General features: G+C 46.7%; 1 protein-coding gene across 1 annotated transcript in view; it reads right to left on the bottom strand.

Moving 5' to 3' along the window:
• GGT5 (gamma-glutamyltransferase 5) overlaps nt 1-19,241 on the bottom strand; it is a 312,974-nt gene that overhangs the window by 38,101 nt on the left and 255,632 nt on the right. The window contains exon 10 of the mRNA XM_073563774.1: nt 14,133-14,245. Within this exon, the coding sequence (XP_073419875.1) occupies nt 14,133-14,245 (113 nt within the window). The remainder of the gene's footprint in view (nt 1-14,132; nt 14,246-19,241) is intronic.

The raw sequence follows: 19,241 nt of genomic DNA, 5'->3' as shown, positions 1-19,241 counted from the left end.
ACCTTGTTTTTGGCACAGGATGGACACGAGGCTAAAAAATTACGAACATCCTGGAGAAGCGTAGGCCACCAATAGTAGCGCGAGACCAGAAGAAGAGTCTTTTTCAAGCCCACATGGCCTGCAATCTTAGACGAATGGCCCCAATGCAAAACTCATCTCCTGTTGGTTACCGGGACGAAGGTCTTACACGGTGGCAGGGTAGACAGGCTGAGAGGAGCCACCGTGATGATCTTGGAGGGATCCAGGATGTGCGCAGGGGCCTCCTCGGAGTCAACGGCCAGAAAGGATCTGGACAATGCGTCAGCCTTAAGGTTCTTCCTACCCGGGCAGAAGTGCAGTTCGAAATCGAAACGGGCGAAAAACAAAAACCATCTAGCTTGTCGTGGGTTAAGTCTTTGTGCCGATCGGATGTAAGCCAGATTTTTATGGTCCGTGTAGACTTTAAAAGGATGCACCGCTCCTTCCAAAAGATACTGCCATTCCTGCAATGCCATCTTGATGGCCAAAAGCTCCCTGTCACCAATAGAATAGTTCCATTCCGAAGCAGAAAACATTTTCGAGAAGAAGCCACAGGTGACAAGATGCCCGGAAGGGGATCGCTGAGAGAGTACGGCTCCGACGCCGATGGCAGAGGCGTCCACCTCCAAAATGAGGGGTTTGTTGGTCTCTGGGCGGTGAAGGACTGGAGCAGAAGCAAAGGCTCGCTTTAGGGCTAGGAAGGACTCCTCGGCCTCAGAAGACCAAACGTGTGGGTTGGCCCCCTTACGGATCAGAGAGGTGATGGGAGCGGTCAAGGAAGAAAAATGGGGGATGAATTGCCGATAGTAATTGGCAAAACCCAGGAATCGTTGGATTGCCTTGACTCCATGGGGTTGTGGCCAGTTGGGTACGGCTGACACCTTCTGTGGATCCATGCTTAGGCCAGAATCTGAAACAATGTACCCCAGGAATGGAAGAGAGGTTTGTTCAAAGGAGCATTTCTCCAGTTTCGCATATAGGTGATTCTCCCGTAGGCGAGAGAGGACCAGACGAACACTCTTCCTATGGGTCGCCAGATCCAAGGAAAAGCCGAGAATATCGTCCAGATACACCACCACACAAGAGTAAAGGAGGTCTCGGAAAATGTCATTCACGAAATCTTGGAACACTGCGGGGGCATTGCACAGGCCGAAGGGCATGACCAAATATTCATAGTGACCGTCCCTGGTGTTTAACGCCGTCTTCCATTCGTCACCAGGGCGAATGCGGATAAGATTGTAGGCCCCACGCAGGTCCAGTTTGGTGAAGATTCGTGCCCCCCGCAACCGATCAAACAGCTCAGGAATGAGAGGAAGCGGGTACTTGTTCTTGATAGTGATGTCATTAAGGCCCCTGTAGTCGATGCACGGGCGAAGAGTCCCATCCTTCTTCTTCACAAAAAAGAAGCCCGCACCTGCGGGTGAAGTAGATTTCCGAATAAAGCCTTTATCCAAGGACGTAACCGGACATGGCTTGAGTTTCCAGAGGATTTAACGGATAAATTCGGCCCCGGGTGGAGAAGAGCCTGGAACGAGGTCGATGGAGCAGTCATAGGGACGATGGGGTGGCAGGCATTCGGCACCCTTCTTGTTGAAAACATCCATGAAGGACCAATAGTCTGAAGGTAAGCCCACGGGCGCCACAGGCGTTTTAGGAGACTTGATGGGCAGGACAGGAAGGAGACACGAAGAGTGGCACGACTGACCCCACCGAAGGATATCCTCGGATCGCCAATCAAGAACGGGTTCATGGGTCCTTAACCATGGGAGGCCTAAGAGTAACATGTGAGAAAGTGAGGGCAATACCAGGAAGGTTATCTTCTCCCAATGTAGAGCTCCGACTTGAAATTTCACTTCTTTGGTGACCAATGTAACGACCTCCCGCAGGGGAGCACCGTCGACAGAAGCTAACTGCTGAGGAGTCGCCAAGGATCTGACAGGTATCCGCAACTTTTCGACCGCCTCGAGCTGGATGAAGTTCCCGGCAGCTCCAGAATCAATGTAAGCCAGAGCAGACACGCGGGAGGTACCCAGATTGAGTAGGACAGATAGAGTCAAGGGTGGAGAGGTATCACTAACACCTAGGAAGGCCTCTCTTACCTGTCCTCGGCGGAGGCGTTTCCCGGCCTCACCGGACAAGAGCGCAGAAGATGGGAAGAGCTGCCGCAGTAGAGACAGAGACCCATGTCGAACCTCTCCTGGCGACGTTGCTCTGCCGGTTTGAGGCGATCTACCTGCATGGGTTCCGAAGCCAGGACAGCGGAGGTAGAGGCAAACCGCGGAACGGAAGGAATGCGGGTGGCTAGGGAAATGCGGGGAAATCTTCTCTCCCTGGCGGACTCGCGGGAGCGCTCCTGGAAGCGCAAGTCAATGCGCGTCGCCAAGGAAATGAGATCCTCCAGGGCCGTGGGAGTCGCGACCTGCTAGCTCATCCTTAATGCGAGGAGATAGGCCACGCCAGAATGCTCCCACCAAAGCCTCATTGTTCCAGCCGAGCTCCGAGGACACGGTGCGAAACTGGATAGCATATTGCCCTACAGAAAGGGTACCCTGGCGAAGATTAAAAAGGGACTCCGTAGTTGTGGCCAGGCGTCCCGGTTCGTCAAAGACCTTGCGAAAGGTCTCGAACGTGGAGAACTGGGAGACCACCGGATCATCCCGCTTCCAGAGAGGGTTTACCCAGGCCAATGCCAAACCCTCCAAGTGGGACACCACAAAGGCCACCTTGGCACGATCCGTAGGATATTGTTGAGGTAGCAATTCGAAGTGCAATTGGCACTGATTGAGGAACCCCCTGCATAATCGGGGGTCTCCGCCATACCACGGAGGCTTAGCTAACCGGGGAGGTGGATGAGGAGACGGGGCCTGGGCAGGGGCAGCCGCGGCAGACTGGAGCGCATGGAGTCGGTTATCCACCGAAGCCATATAATTTAAAATATGAGCCTGGGTATCGCGTTGCTGGGCGAGCTCCTGCTGGAGACTGGCCAGCTGCGACGCACTTCCGGGATCTGAGGGCTGGAGGGCCGATAACCGGGACTCCATAGATTTTAGGAAGGTCATGATCTGGGCCTGATTGTCTTGGAGGGCCGCGAGCTCCTTCTGGGTGGTTGCTGAGGTACCTGCGGAATTCATGTCCTGATCGCACTGTTAGGGTGCCCGAGGGTGAACCCACTGGACCACGGCAACGAACCTCCCCTGGGCGAGTGGACCAGGTGGACCACCCCCTATACAGGGAGTGTTAGGGACAGGCCCAGGGAAGACTATTACCGCGGCAGCTGGTACCCAGACAGCCGAAGACACAGGGTAGAGCGGCCAGGAGACAGGATACTGGACCGGGGTAGGATGGCACGAGCCCCGGAGACGGGACCAGGGTAGGACGGCAGGATAACAGGAGACACAGGAGACTGGAACCGGGTAGGACGGCAGGAACACAGGAGACTGGACCAAGGTAGGACGGCAGGAACACAGGAGACTGGACCAGGGTAGGATGGCAGGAACACAGGAGACTGGACCAGGGTAGGATGGCAGGAACACAGGAGACTGGACCAGGGTAGGACGGCAGGAGCAAAAGAGAATGGACCAGGGTAGGACGGCAGGAACACAGGAGACTGGACCAGGGTAGGACGGCAGGAACACAGGAGACTGGACCAGGGTAGGACGGCAGGGACACAGGAGACTGGACCAGGGTAGGACGGCAGGAGCATAGGAGACTGGACCAGGGTAGGATTGTCCCACTGCAAACACAGGAGAGAGAGGTAACAGCGCTAGGTGTAGGTAGGCAGGCGGCGCACAGAGGGATCAGGAGAGGACGCCAGCAAGTGTGGGGCCAGAGTCACGGGGAAGTTCCAATGACGATCAGGCAATGTCACTAGGGAGCGACGGCCTGATGTAAGAGAGTGGGGAGGAGCTTCCGGGTCAGGGTCCTCCTTACCAGCAGGAGAGGCGACGGGTTCAGAGAGGAAGTGCGCGTGCCCGTCGGGACCCGCGGGGAGCACACGCCCGGGAGGCCGCAAGCGCCGGCAGAGGAGCAGAGGCACCGACGGGAACGCGCCGGGGAGCGGTGGCCCGGTGAGTCAGATGGAACGCGGGCGGCGGTGACGTGACAATGGCCTTATGGTGGAGAGGTTCCTGGGAGCAATCGGGATTGTGTGGGGACATCACCTCCACTTCCCTTCCTTCAGAGACGCCAGCACAGTGACTAGTAGACCTATCGGAGAAGATGGTGACACTGATGACTGACCTGGATGTATGGGGACCAGACACGTCTTGTGACTTTATTGTCCCCAATCAAGCACCACAAGGGGTTTCCAGACTAGAACAGGCACTTGAGTTCTATGGGAAAACTAAGACAACACATGAAAGGCGATCTTCACCGTATACAATGCTCCAATCTGGAGCTGCTTGGAAATAACTTGACTGTCTTTTTGCAGGGCTCGTCCTTCACCTGACAACACTCTCACCGAATTCAGGAACTGTCGGACGGGAATCTGACACTGACTCTTCATGGCTTACAGCACAAACTTTCCAGCCGAACTGAAGCCTCCAGTTACCAGGGGTACAGTCACAATCATCGGTGGAAAGGGAATACTCCCGCCAAGGACAGTTTCTCCTACTGTCCCAAGGCTCTGGAGTTTTTTTAGACTTCTCAAAACTAAGAAAGTCAGGATGTTCCACACAACTGCGGCGATACTGCAGTCCCTTCTCACCACTGAGTTCCAGCTTCTGCTCAGCCAGCCAAACACAGTTGACCTTCATGGATTCTGGATGGGTAGATGCCTTAACAAATTGGGGAATAGGTGGTCTTTAGAAGGACAGAGCCATGTGTGACATATCCCTCACACGTGTCACCTCACTGGGCTGGAAGATATCATAGAAGATTGTAACAAATGGAAGCGGAGGCACAGATGTTGTGGTGCACATTTGTTAATTGCTATTTTTGTGGAACCTCGGGACCATGGACCAGGGGGCTCCAAAGGGGGCGTGACTATGCAAACCCCAGACATCAGTAGTAAGACTCCTTGAACAGGATCAGATTGGAGTGTTCAGGGGACCGAGGTGCTACCTCCAGTTAGACCCCAGACACGTGGAAGCTGGCCCAGCAGAACAGGTGATCAGGCAGGGATAATAGGTAGCGTTGAACTTGACAGGCGGGAAGCGGCAGCACGGGACGGAGCTGGCATAGGCAGTACTGAAATCGTCCAGGGAAACGGAGTGACAGATGGCTGAGCGGAATGACACTTGCACAGGCAGCACTGGTATCGTCCTGGGTACAGAGTAGTGAGATTCTGGTATTCTGAGAAGACAAACAGTATTAGCTGGTTACTGGCAGGATACAAGCGGTACTTCAGCCCGAATACAGACACAACAGTACAGGAATCGGAAACTAGTAACAGGAAACACTTGTTGCTCCGGCGCCCTCTCTAAGGTAGAGGGGCCAGAAATAGTACACACTATAACACCATTGGTTAGAAGCATATTCAAAATATGCACGCTGTCTCTTTAATAGACCGGGAGCGCGCTTGTGACCTCAATGTTATCCCTGGAGATCTGCTGGCCGCGCGCCAGGAAGCAGGAGAGTTACCAGAAGCCGGGGCAGAGCAGCGGGGAGCAGAGTGAGAGCGGGGACCCCGCGGAGGTACGGGTACGGATGTTACAAAGATACAAAGTTCAGCTCATCGAAGACCTTTCAGAAGGCCACCAGGAAGGCCTTCAGGTTTAAGTCACAGGATTCCTTCTCTCCCATGGGGGGGTTGAGCCATGCAAGGGTATCTACTGCTAGATAGCACATTAGTAATCCCACCTTGACCCGATCGGACGAAAACTGATGTCTCAAAACTTCATAGTGCTGCATGCACTGCTCTAAGAATCCATAGCACTGCTTCAAATCCCTATAGTACCGTGGCGCATCAGACAGGACAGGTTCCACTCAGAAGCATAAGTTTCAAGTTGAATAGGCACAGCCGTAGGTACTGCGACTTGGACTGCCACAGTTGACGTCAAGGCTTCCAATCGAGAATCTAGTGCCTGCAGATGAAACTAAATTTTCTCCAGGTTCTCTCGCTGGTAGCTCAACTGCCAATACAGCTCCTAGCGTAAAGAGGACTGGGGATCTGCAGGGCCCATGGCCGAAGCAAACTCAGGCTCTGTTCAGACTACTAGATTCTAGACCCTCTACAGAATGGTTACTGACAAGGACATGGACTTGAGCTACGTTCAGACTACAAGGCTCAGAATCCATGAGTAGAATGGTTACTGACATGGAGTCACAGACAGGGCTCATGCAGAGACTGATAGGACAGTCCAGATACGTGGAATACTCGGATAGGCAAACGTTCAGACACACAGGTCTCGGGTACTGATTCAGGTACTTGCAGCACAAGGGACAGCGGACAAGGTTCAGGCACTGGCTGCACAGAGACCAGGGGTTTGAGTTTCAGACACTGGCCGCACACAGATCAGAGGACGAGGTTCAGGCAATGGCCACACTAGGACCAGGTACTATGGGTTCAGGACTGGCCACCAAGGGACTTCATGTTCAGGTCACTAGCCACACCAGGACCATGGGATCTGACAACGCTCTAGTTGCACCACTAACACATGAATGAAACTCATTGCTTTGGCACCTCCCTATTGGGGAGGGTGCATTTTAAACGATGCCTCCCAGCTTTTGGCTCAGGGCATTTTCGTTGTTACATGCTGGTCCTCTAAGAACAGGGCAGTGAAAGGGGGTACAGGGCCGGTTTGCTGTGGGACAGATTTGATTTCACTGTGCCCTGAAACGCCTTTTCTAAACAGGAGTCTGTCAGGAGTGTGTGGTGCTGTGGAGTTTGTTCTTTACTCACTGTTCCTTCAGGAGTCGTTTCTACCTCCTCATCCATGGGATCGGGTCCGGATGTAGCCTCAGATGTGCGTCACTGATCATCAATGTTTCAGGCAATTCTATTTGCCGAAACCTTGACATCGTAGTGATTGCTGTTCAGAATTGAACAGTCAATCTCAACGATCATAGTTGCAGGGAGGGGGCAAAATCCTCTGGGGTGACAAGTCTGGATACCCTGCTGTCAGAAACAGCAGGCATCTTCATGCGATCACCGTGCCTTCGGACACAATGGGCGCATGAATGACGTAGCTTTCCTTCCCGACCATGATGTATAGGTACGCAAATGTCATGAAGGGATTAAGACACAGTACTTGGTTAATGAATTGCCCTGTAGGATTACAATAACATTGTAATGAATAAAATAAGATTTGCTATTTATTTATTTATTTAGCTCATTTAATTATTTATGAAATACTGATGGTAAAACCTGATACTGACCAAACACTGATGAAACTTGGATAAAAAGACCATTTTTGCATACATGAAAAGTCACTGATGTCTGCATGAGGCCTTAATCACATATTTAATTAGCATTCATAAAGTTATCGCACCGACAATGCTAACTGTTGCTGCTGGAAATCCTGCAGTAAGTTCACACACTGCTAGTGGTGACGTCAGTAAGGTTACCGCAGTTCATCGGCTGTGAACCGCGATAACTTTACTGATGTCAGCGCTCGTCACAGCAGTGGGATTCACACCCTACTGTGTGTTCTGGGGGCTGTGTTGGCCGGTCACGTTACTGATGTCACCAATCATCACTGCCTCCGGATGTAGCAGAGTCAGGGATCATAGAGAGACCTCCTTGTTGGATTTATGGTGGACATCTTTGGATTATTACTTTTTTTAATGGTATTAAATGGGTAAAAGAGGGTCGGGGAGTGATTTTTACAATTAAAGGACTTTTCTATATGAGTGTGTTTATTTCTTTTGACTACAGGGGTGTCTTATAGACACATCTCCATTACTAACCCCTGGGCTTAATGTGAGCAGACATTACATAGCTGACATCAACCACAAAACCATTACCTTGTGTCACGAGGACCCGTCTTGTGTGACACGACCCGCAGGTCGGTAACTAAAACAAGACACGGCATGTGAACTGTCCTGTGTGACACGACCCGCAGGCCGGTAACTAAAACAAGACACGGGGGAAGAGGAAAACAATTACAACGTTGGGCCCTGCGATAGGGAACGGGGACGTGGAGACCTCCTGCACTCCCCTGAGTCAGTGTCCCTCACACTCCTAACGTTCCCTATACAGGCTCCGAGCCGGAACCGAGCCGGAACCTGTCACCCTAGCACACCCTACACCTATCCCTTGCTAGAGAGCTGGGTGGTGCAGGCACTGGCCCCACTGATGTACTAATACACACCAGGGAAAAATACAAACAGGGATAACACCATTTAGCTTTGCTCTGTTGCTATTGCTTCCAGCAACAGAGTCCACCACCAGAATGCAGCTTTCCTCCAGAATAGCTGCTACTTCTCCAAGCTTTGTCAGAGCTGCGAGGAACACCTCTTTGTAAATCCTTCCTTCACCAGACTTTACACCAGAGCTCCCCTGAGCTGCTCTCTGTAGTTCCTTCCTTCACCAGTCTTGGTTGGAAATGAGTAATATCACCAACAGTGATTGCAACCACCTGACACTCTTTTATAGGTAAGAGTCAACAATCACACCTGCTTCATAATCACGTGCACAAAACTAAAGTAACCAGAGTGCAATGACCCTAATGGCCACCGGGGGTAAAACTAGAACTGAAACCACACAGTGCAATGACCCTAATGGCCACCGGGGGCAAAAACTAACTTTAAGCACAAGCTTAAGGAAAAAAAAAGGTTACTAGTGCTTTTATCTGTCATGATCCAGCATGGATCATGACAGTACCCTCCCTTAATGAGGGGTCTCTGGACCCTCAAGACCGCTCCTCATCAGGGAACCACCTACAGAGGGGACGCCCAGATCCAGAGTTCACCCCTGCAACTACCTGCACGTCAGGTTAATGACAAACGAGCACCGCTGGTATTGGCAATGTATGTTCTGGAGACACCACACATCTCCGAAGCGCCGACCTGGGGAACGAGTTGTGTATGTGTATGTTTGGGGGTAACTCGAGCTGGTAAGACTCCGCAACACACTTCCACTGGATGTTTTTTGGTGGCCACCCATACATGCTCGTTCACACACAGGTCCGGACCTGAACGTTTATTGCCACACATTCATTTGTCACAATTCGGTGAACTCTTTCTGGGATTGACAACAGAGGCGTCCCCCTGTGTCACCACACTCAGACCCCTGCAATTCACCACGGGGTACACCATCCTCCAACCCCTTCCACCACGAGGTCTGTGCCTCCCAGGGTTGACTAATGGCGAGGGTTGAGACTTGCCCCTACTCTCCTGCAGCACATCTGCTGCTCCCACTGGAGAGAAAAGGGTCGGTTGAAAAGAGACAGCAGAGACAGTAGTCCCTAGGCAGCAGCCCTCACATGACTGCCCCCAGCTGACCACTTCCCTCGCCAGCCAATCTATTACCGGGTTGTGTTTTTTCAGCCAAGGGAGGCCTAAAATGATAGGTACTGGCATTCCCTCCAAGACATAGCATGACAAGGACTCCTCACATGCTAAAAAGGAAGAAAAAAATGTTTATAAAATGGAAAGAGGGAGGCATATCTAAAGAAGAATATAATGCTGTCTGCAGAACCTGCAGGGCACAAATCAGATTAGCTAAAGCTGACAATGAATTGAGGCTTGCAAGAGATGTCAAAAGCAATAATAAAGGATTTTGGGGATATGTCAAAAGTAAAAGAAAAGTCAAAGATGCTGTAGGATTTTTACAGGATGAAAATGATGAAATGGTAAGACAGGATGTTGAGAAGGCCGACCTTTTAAATTCCTATTTTTCATCTGTTTTCTCTCAGAAAGGAAATGTAACATCAACTGTTCTTCACTGTCCTATTAAGGTATTAGAAGAATCCAGGATATCTATAAACAGAAAGATAGTGAGGAAACACTTAGCTAACCTAAATTAATTCAAGTCTCCAGGTCCAGATGAATTACACCCCAGAGTACTGAAGGAGATAGCAGAAGAAATTTTTGAACCCCTCTCCATAATCTTTGAAAATTCTTGGAGAACAGGAGAAGTCCCAGAAGACTGGAGAAGAGCAAATGTTGTTCCTATCTTCAAAAAGGGGAAGAAGGTGGACCCAGGCAACTATAGGCCGGTGAGTCTGACTTCTATACCAGGAAAGATCTTTGAACAAATTATTAAACAACATGTACAGTATGTCAGTACCTGGATAAGAATGAAGTGATTAAACAGAGTCAGCATGGGTTTGTAACTAATAAGTCATGTCAGACTAGCTTAATTTCCTTCTATGACGGAATCACTTATTGGGTGGATCAAGGAAATGCTGTAGATATAGTATATCATTTGACAAAGTATCTCATACAATCCTTATTGAAAAAATGACTAAGTATGGAATGGACAAGGCAACGGTTAGGTGTATTCATAACTGGCTTAGTGATCGGACCCAAAGAGTGGTCGTAAATGGCTGCACATCCAGTTGGAAGAATGTCTCAAGTGGGGTACCACAGGGCTCTGTCCTGGGCCCTGTATTGTTCAACATCTTTATCAACAATTTAGATGAAGGAATTGAGGGTAAACTGATTAAATTTGCTGATTGCACAAAGCTAGGAGGGATAGCTAATACTAGAGAAGAGAGAGAGAGGATTCAAAAAGATATAAATAAACTGGAGAAGTGGGCAGCAACTGGAGAAGTGGGTAGCAACTAACAGAATGGTTTTTAACAGGGAAAGATGCAAAGTACTACATCTGGGCAATAAAAATGTAAAAAGCATATACAGAATGGGAGGAATAGGGCTAAGCAACAGCACATGTGAAAAAGACTTGGGTATACTAATAGATCACAGACTGAATATGAGTCAACAATGTGATGCAGCAGCAAAAAAGGCAAATGCAATTCTAGGATGTATTAACAGAAGCATACAGTCTAGATCACGTGAAGTCATTATTTCCCTCTACTCCTCTTTGGTCAGACCTCATCTGGAATATTGTGTCCAGTTTTGGGCACCACATTTTAAAAAAGACATCAACAAACTGGAGCAAGTTCAGAAAAGAGCAACCAGAATGGTGACCGGTCTGCAAACCCTGTCTTATGAGGAAAGGTTGCAGGATTTGGGATTGTTTAGATTGCAAAAGAGAAGACTGAGAGGAGACTTAATAGCTGTCTACAAATATCTAAAGGGCTGTCACATTGTAGAAGGATCAACTTTATTCTCATTTGCACACGGAAAGACTAGAAGCAATGGGATGAAACTGAATGGGAGGAGACACAGATTAGATATTAGAAAAAACTTTTTGACAGTTAGAGTGATCAATGAGTGGAACAAGCTGCCACGAGAGGTGGTGAGTTCTCCTTCAATGGAAGTCTTCAAACAGAGGCTGGAGAGACATCTGACTGGGATGATTTAGCGAATCCTGCTTTGAGCAGGGGGTTGGACCAGATGGCCCAGGAGGTCCCTTCCAACTCTACAATTCTATGATCTATGATTCTATGATGGATATTTTCTACGAGTTGGGTCAAGCTCCCCTGGCTCAGTGGAACAGAGTTTATGGCCTGGACGCTTATAGGCTGGGCTAGCGTCCTACACCTCAGGCCATGAGTCTGGACAAAGCGAGCATCCACCAGACTGACTCCTGCTCTGCTGTCCACAAGCATCGGTATCACCTCCGGTACCCCGCCAGCCAACACCTCTGCTGACATAGTACCTTGGGAGGGCAAAATGGAGGAAATATACACTCCCGGGTCGCCTCCCTCCAAGCGACCAGGGGAATGCGGCTTCTGAGATGGCATAGATAATTTGGCGCACATTGGGCAAGCCTTCAGGACATGACCAGTCTGCCTACAGTAAAAACATGCCGACACCACTCCCCGAACCGTAGGCAGCTCTGTAAACAAACTAGCTCCTCCTACTCGCATGGGTTCGTCTGGAGACTTGGCACGTACTGGGCAGGCTCCCATGAAATGGCCTGGTTTCCCACAGGAAAAGCATACCCTCTCACGACGAGCCGCAGACACCCCCTTTTTTGTACCAACAACACCGGGCTGTCTGGGTTCCTCTGTCCGCACTGGTGGGTCCTCCCTAGCGAGGACAACAGGGGGCACATTTTGTGTATGTTTCTCCCTAAGGCGTCTATCCATCCAGATGGCAAGGGACATGGCGGCCTCCAGCAACCTGGGGGCGGCATACTGCACCAGAGTATCCTGCAACTTTGGAGACAGACCCTGCACAAATTGACTCCTAAGTGCAGGGTCATTCCACTGAGTGTCAGTGGCCCACCTCCTAAACTCTGAGCAGTACTCCTCAGCAACCCGGGCTCCCTGTTTACACCTACGGAGTCAGGATTCCGCCAGGGCGAAACCATCAGTAGTTCCTTCCTTCACCTGTCTTGGTTGGAAATTCCTTCACCAGTCTTGGTTGGAAATGAGCAATATCACCAACAGTGATTGCAGCCACCTGACACTCTTTTATAGGTAAGAGCCAGCAATCACACCTGCTTAATAATCAAGTGCGCTAAACTAAAGTAACCAGAATGCAATGACCCTAACGGCCACCGGGGGCAAAACTAGAACTGAAACCACACAATGCAATGATCCTAATGGCCACCGGGGGCAAAAATTAACTTTAAGCACAAGCTTAAGGAAAAAAAAGGGTTACTAGTGCTTTTATCTGTCATGATCCAGCATGAATCATGACACCTTGATTGCCAATGCACCAGGGCAATCGGGAACAGACGAGGCTATGCTCCAGAAATGGCGTGTCTAATGGATGCGCCATTTTTGGGGAGACTGAGGGCTGGTGTTATTTGTCTGGGAAGGGGCCAATATCCAATAAGGTTGTGTTACGGGCTGGCGGGACGCACCAAATAATAAGGAAGGTAATTAGGTGCGTTTGCAGCCCGGGGTCCACCGTGCAGAGATGGTAACTGCTGCTCGGTAATGGCGGACGTTATATGGTGTTTCAGTAGAGGAACACATTGGGTTAACTCTACCTAGTGTGTACAGAGGCGGACTCTGTTACCTCACAGAGCTGCCCGACTGCCAAAAACAAATGCCGCAGCCTGTTTATGCTCACAGAGCTCGGCAATGTGAGCACTTGGTGTATAGACACTGGGTTAGAGTCCCTCTAGTCACACTAGTGCTTGGCACCGCAACAGTGGTGACAGGAAGAAACAAATTATATAACTAAAGTGCACTATGTGTGAACTGCACCGCTCTGGTGGACGCCATTAACCACCCGGAACAATGAAGGAAAGCGCTAGACTGGCGCACGGCGTCGCACTGGCGGATGCAGCCGCTTAATGCGGTACTGAAGGTGCCCAGCTCTGGACGGCACCATATGGCGCTGAGTGAGGTGCTGAGATGTGGAAGCACTGTGGCGCAGACCAAGCCACTAGTAGACGCTGTCTCTAACTCTATAGCCCTATACCATACGTCTCCAAGGGAGGGGAGTCATAATGAGTCAGTCACCAGATACATGAATCCATCATCACTCACACTATATACAATAAGAGTCTATACTAGCAGCGTCCTTCCGGGACCTTCCTGGTGGTCCAATCCGAGCTGGAGAAGGACCTGAGCATGTGACCTCCGATCTCCAATGGGAGATCGTCTCACGGGCATGCTCAGTGGACCAAAAGGAGGACTTAGTCCCCGGAGTTGTTCGCTGCAGACCAACATGCGTTGCTATAGATGGACCAGAGGTAGCAGCAGCAACCAAACCCACAAAGCTGGTCTGAGCAGAGCGCCAGGATCGACGAGTCTGCTCAGCAGACTCCTCTGTGGCTGGAGAGGAATGGGAGACCACCGAAGGCAAGGCTCGGGATTTCTGCTGTGCAGTGCCAGAAACCCGACACCTAACAGGTTGTTTGTTTTTCTTCATTCATAAATATAAAAACTGTCATAAAGACTGTCGTTAGTCACTTATTTTTCCCAGAAAAAGATATAAATTATATTGATTTTCAACATCCTTACAAAACTGGACTTTCAGAATGTTTGCCAGTTGCTAAGGGTTTATCCAATCATTGTGTTCAGCTTCACCATTTATTTCGGAATATAAAGGACCACTTCATAAATATATCCCTTGTACACTCTATTTAATAGTCTAATTGAAATTTCCTTTATATGTAGCTTTATCCTTACTTATACACTTACCTGTGCTGTAGCCCCAACTATCCTTAAACCACCTGAACCACCTATTACCAGTTGAGAGCTCTGGTCTTTAGACAAAAGAATGGTTGGCGTCATGGAAGATGGTGGCTGCATCCCTACAAGGCCAAGGAAGAGGAATAATACTTGTGAATCTCAAAGAAACATTTCACAAAATAATATCAAAATGTAATTTGGATAACACCAGGCTGAAGCAAAATGCTGTTGGCATTTTGCGTTATCTCTTCCCTTTTGTTATTATAGTGCCCAATCTAAATTGGTGAGCCCTTTCAGGCTATCTGGTTTTCTAAAGAGACATACTGTAATTTAACACAGTAAAAGCAAACAATCACAAAAGATACAACGCATTCGGCAAGCTCTATGACATGTGCAAATAATGAATATATGAATTAATTTAAATTGCATTATTGTCATGTAGAATGTGCATAACATGTGAGGTCTAAGGCTACGCTCCCACGATTAGGAAGTAGCAGCGCTTTGGACGCAGCGTATTTTCACTGCGTTCTATTCATTGCAGGTAAATCCGTGTATGCTCACTGAACCATGCAGATTTACCACATTCAATACATTTCAATAGATGAAACTTCAGTCCTATGCTGTAGCATCCGCTCGCTACGGTTTTGACACTGCATAAATACGCAGCCATTCCTGATCGTGAGCATGTACACTTAGAGCACTTATGAGCAAATTGTTTGAGACTATTTGCCCCTTCAAGACGATTTCCCATTTGTCCAAGGTTTAATTCAGACGTTAGTTTTCTGACTTTTGATAAAAAAACAGAATGAGTTTCATCAGTGATTTGTCATTGTGTCATTGGTTTCATAAAATTGCAAAATTTTCACTAAATTTCCATTTTTTTCTCAAATAAACGCAAGTTATATGAATGAAATTTTACCACTAACATGAAATACAATATGTCATGAGAAAACAATGTCAGAATCACTGGGATCCATGGAAGCGTTCCAGAGTGATTACCTCATAAAGGGACAGTGGTCAGAATTGTAAAAATTGCCCTGGGCATTAACATGCAAACCACCCTTGGGAGAAAAAGGGTTAACAAAGGAAAATATAAAAAAAAAACCTGCTGTGGTGTTCACAATCCTCTTGCAATAGGACAAGCTGGATGGCAAAACAAGTGCTAGTAATATCCCAAAAGTAATATGAATGAAAAAATAACTCTTAGCCATGCCAAAGGAGTTGAGAAGAAAAGTCTTAAGTGAGGAAAAGAAGGGCTCAATTCTGGCTTTACAAACAGAGGGATACAGTGAGCATCATGTTTCCTCGATACTTAAAATTTCTAAGATGGCAGTCCATTACAACAAGGTCAAACAGCAGACATTGGGGACAACAAAGCTACAGACCGACAGAGGGCGAAAACGATTCCACTGACCGGGATGACCATCATCTTATTCGAATGTCACTCAACAACCGCAGGATGACATCAAGTGACCTACAAAAGGAATGGCAAATGGCAACTTGGGTGAAGTGCACTGCAAGAACAGTTCGTAACAGGCTCCTAGAGGCAGGGCTCAAGTCACGTAAAGCTAGAAAAAAGCCTTTCATCAATGAGAAGCAAAGGAGAGCCAGGCTGAAGTTTGCCAAAGACCATAAGGACCGGACTATAGAGGACTGGAGTAAGGTAATCTTCTCTGATGAGTCTAATTTTCAGCTTTGCCCAACATCTGGTTGTCTGTTAGAAGGAGACCTGAAGAGACGTTCAAGCCATAGTGTCTTGCACCCACTGTGAAATTTGGTAGAGGATCGGTGATGATCTGGGGATGCTTCAGCAAGGCTGGAATTAGGCAGGTTATCCTGGAAAAACAGTTGATTCCTTCTGCTCAGGCAATGTTCCCCTACTCTGAGGACTGTTTTTTCCAGCAGGACAATGTGCCATGCCGCACAGCTAGATCAATGTGTGGATGAAGAACCACCACATCAAATCCCTGTCATGGCCAGCCCGATCTCCAGACCTGAACCCTATTGAAAACCTCTGGAATGTAATCAAAAGGAAGATGGATAGTCATAATTGTGACAAAATCATGGTTATTCCACAACATATTGATTTCTGAACTCTTCCTGAATTAAAACATTAGTATTGTTGTTTCTTTTCAAATAATATTTTATTAATTTTTAATTCATAAGGGAAAGAAGGGGTAACAAGGGGTAAGGGAAAGGAAATGAAATAAAAAATAGAGAACTCCACATTGATACAGAAATAGATACAATAGACAGTCCAGACTTAATGCATAAAATAATACTTTTTCCAGAGTGAGAACAACTTTACATAAAGATAGAATTCCAGACAGCCCATTTGAGATGATATTTAGACAAGCCATTGTTATTGAGAGCAATTCTTTCCTCCATCTGGCTATGCAATCGTAAATTGTCAACAACGGTGGAAAAAGGTGGTGCATCAGATTTCCTCCACCAAAGAGCTATTATGTTTTTAACCGTAATAAACAAGTGTAACAACACATACTTTATTGAAGCATCCACCTGTTCCATGTCCATTGATAACAGTACCATCTGGGGTGTAACAATAATGTTAACTGGTGATAGCTTTGCCACATGAGCTTTAACCTCTAACCATAACAATTTTAGCTTAGGACAAGTCCAAAAAATATGATAAAGGTTCCCTGGTAAATGGCAATCCCTCCAACATAAAGAAGAAGCATCCTGACTTATATGGGCTAATCTCGCTGGGGTATAGTACCAACTGACTAATACCTTGTAATAAGTTTCCATCAAGGCCATGGATGCAGTAGATCTATATGAATGATCTATAGCAGATTCCCATTGCTCTAGACTAAAAGTCATTCTTAAGTCCGCCTCCCACCGTTCCATATAGGTATGTTTGGAGAAAGTAATGTCTCCATTGAGTCGAGAGTAAATGTTTCTAAGAGACCATTTAGTCCTAGAGTTAATGTTACCAAGCAAAGAGACTATGACATCTAGATTCAAAGACTTTTTGCGTAATAATTTATGGAGAATATCTTTTAAAATCTGATAAGACATAAACTCGTCAGAGGGTATATGAAACTTTTCCTTTATCTCGGAAAATGAAATTACCTGAGAACCATCCCATATATCCCCTATTTTTGTTACTTTCCGATCAGACCAGACACTGGGCAGAGAGAATTGGCATATATCAGCTAGCAATTTAAAAGGAAAATTTTTGAAGGAGGAAGTTCTATCTTCTTTTCTTTTTAATTTAGAGAATTTCAACCATATTCCTAAGATAGCATCCAGAATCGGGTGCGTATGATTTCTGTTCTTAGTCTCTAAAAGAAAACTAAAGAAAGTATCCTGCAGAGGCTTATAATTATTACCTGCAAGCTCCAGATCTAACCACATAGGAGAAACCCCTTTTGTGAACCAATGCACACTATTTTTAACAAGAGTCGCCTGATAGTAAGCCTCAATGTTTGGCAACGCCAAACCTCCATGCTTCTTACCCCTATACAATATGTTATGAGAAACCCTAGGTTTCTTGTTTTTCCAAACAAACAATTTCACCAAAGTCTGTATTTTATGCAAGAGCTTCGCATTAAATTTCAAAGGAATAGACGTGAATATATAGAGAATTTTGGGCAATATAATCGATTTTACAACTAGAACTCTGCCCATAAGTGTAAGATCTATGAGATCAAAATGAAGAAAATCCCTAGATAAGGTATTTATAAGATTTTCAAAGTTAGCAGGGACAATGTGACTCAAAGTTTTGGTGATTTCAATGCCAAGATATTTTAAACTTTTTGTTTCCAATTGGAACTTAGTCTGATCTAAAATCAGCTTGATATCACTTTTTGATAAATTGAAAGGGAAAACTTTAGATTTTTGCGTATTTATCTTGAAAAAGGAAATATTTGAGAAATGCCCCAAATCTTCCATTAAATTTACCACAGAATTGACAGGATTAGTTACTGAAACAAATAAATCATCAGCGAAAAGGCTCAATTTGTGTGAACGATTTTTAGTATGGAAACCCCATATTGAAGGATTTGTTCTTATTTTTTCGGCTAATGGCTCTATAGCCAATGCAAAAAGAAGGGGAGACAGGGGACATCCCTGCCTAGTACCATTAGTAATGTTAAAGGATTTGGATAAATGATTGTTTATATAAATTTTGGCATTGGGATTAGAATATAATGAAAGGGTGGAAGAGACAAATTTGCCGTCAAAGCCAAATTTAAACAGGACATTCTTGAGATACAACCAATTGATTCCATCGAATGCTTTCTCCGCATCTAATGTTAAAAAGAGAGAGGGAACATTAGTGGATTGGGCCAAATGAAGTAGATTAAGAACACGTCTGGTACTGTCAGTCGCTTGCCTCCCAGTAATAAAACCCACCTGATCCTCTCTGATCAGGTGAGGCAAAATATGCTTAAGTCTTTCCGCTAAGATCTTTGAGTATATTTTTATGTCTCCATTGATCAGAGAAATAGGCCTATAATCCTTTACACACTCTGATTCTCCCTTCTCTTTAGGAATTAGTATTATAGTAGCCTCCAACATGTCTGCCGGAAATGAACCTAGATTCGTTACGTGATCGAATAAAATTTTTAACTGGGGAGAGAGAGTTTTAGAAAATATTTGATAGTATTCGTTAGCAAACCCGTCGGGACCAGGAGACTTCAACGATTTAAGTTTGTGAATGATATTATTGATTTCTTCTATGGAAATGGGTTTATTTAATTGTTCCAAATCTAACTTATCTATTTGAGGAAGATTTAGGCCCGCTAAAAAGGAGTTGATTGCATTTTGATCTGGAGACTGAATCGTGGGATCTTGTTGTAAGTTGTACAATGTTTCAAAAAATGTAGCAAAGACATTCGCAATGTCCTGTGGATGCGAATGGAGACATCCTGTCGAACTTTTAATCCTATTTATTCTCCTGGTAAGTCTATATCTTTTTAATTTTTTCATCATATAATGGGTAGGCTTATTTGCAGATGCATAATAATTAAATTTAGACGCTCGTATGGCAGCATCATAGTCGGACATTAGTTGTGTTTTTAATTGTTGCCGTAATTCTAGAATTTCCATGTGAATATCATGCGATGGGATAGGTAACCTATATTGCTGATCCTC

This window comes from Dendrobates tinctorius, unplaced genomic scaffold, assembly GCF_039654945.1.
Source record: "Dendrobates tinctorius isolate UK_male_01 unplaced genomic scaffold, ASM3965494v1 ptg000397l, whole genome shotgun sequence".
Classification (NCBI taxonomy): domain Eukaryota; kingdom Metazoa; phylum Chordata; class Amphibia; order Anura; family Dendrobatidae; genus Dendrobates; species Dendrobates tinctorius.
Note: the sequence above shows the minus strand (reverse complement) of the source record. Positions and strands in the feature narration are given on the sequence as shown.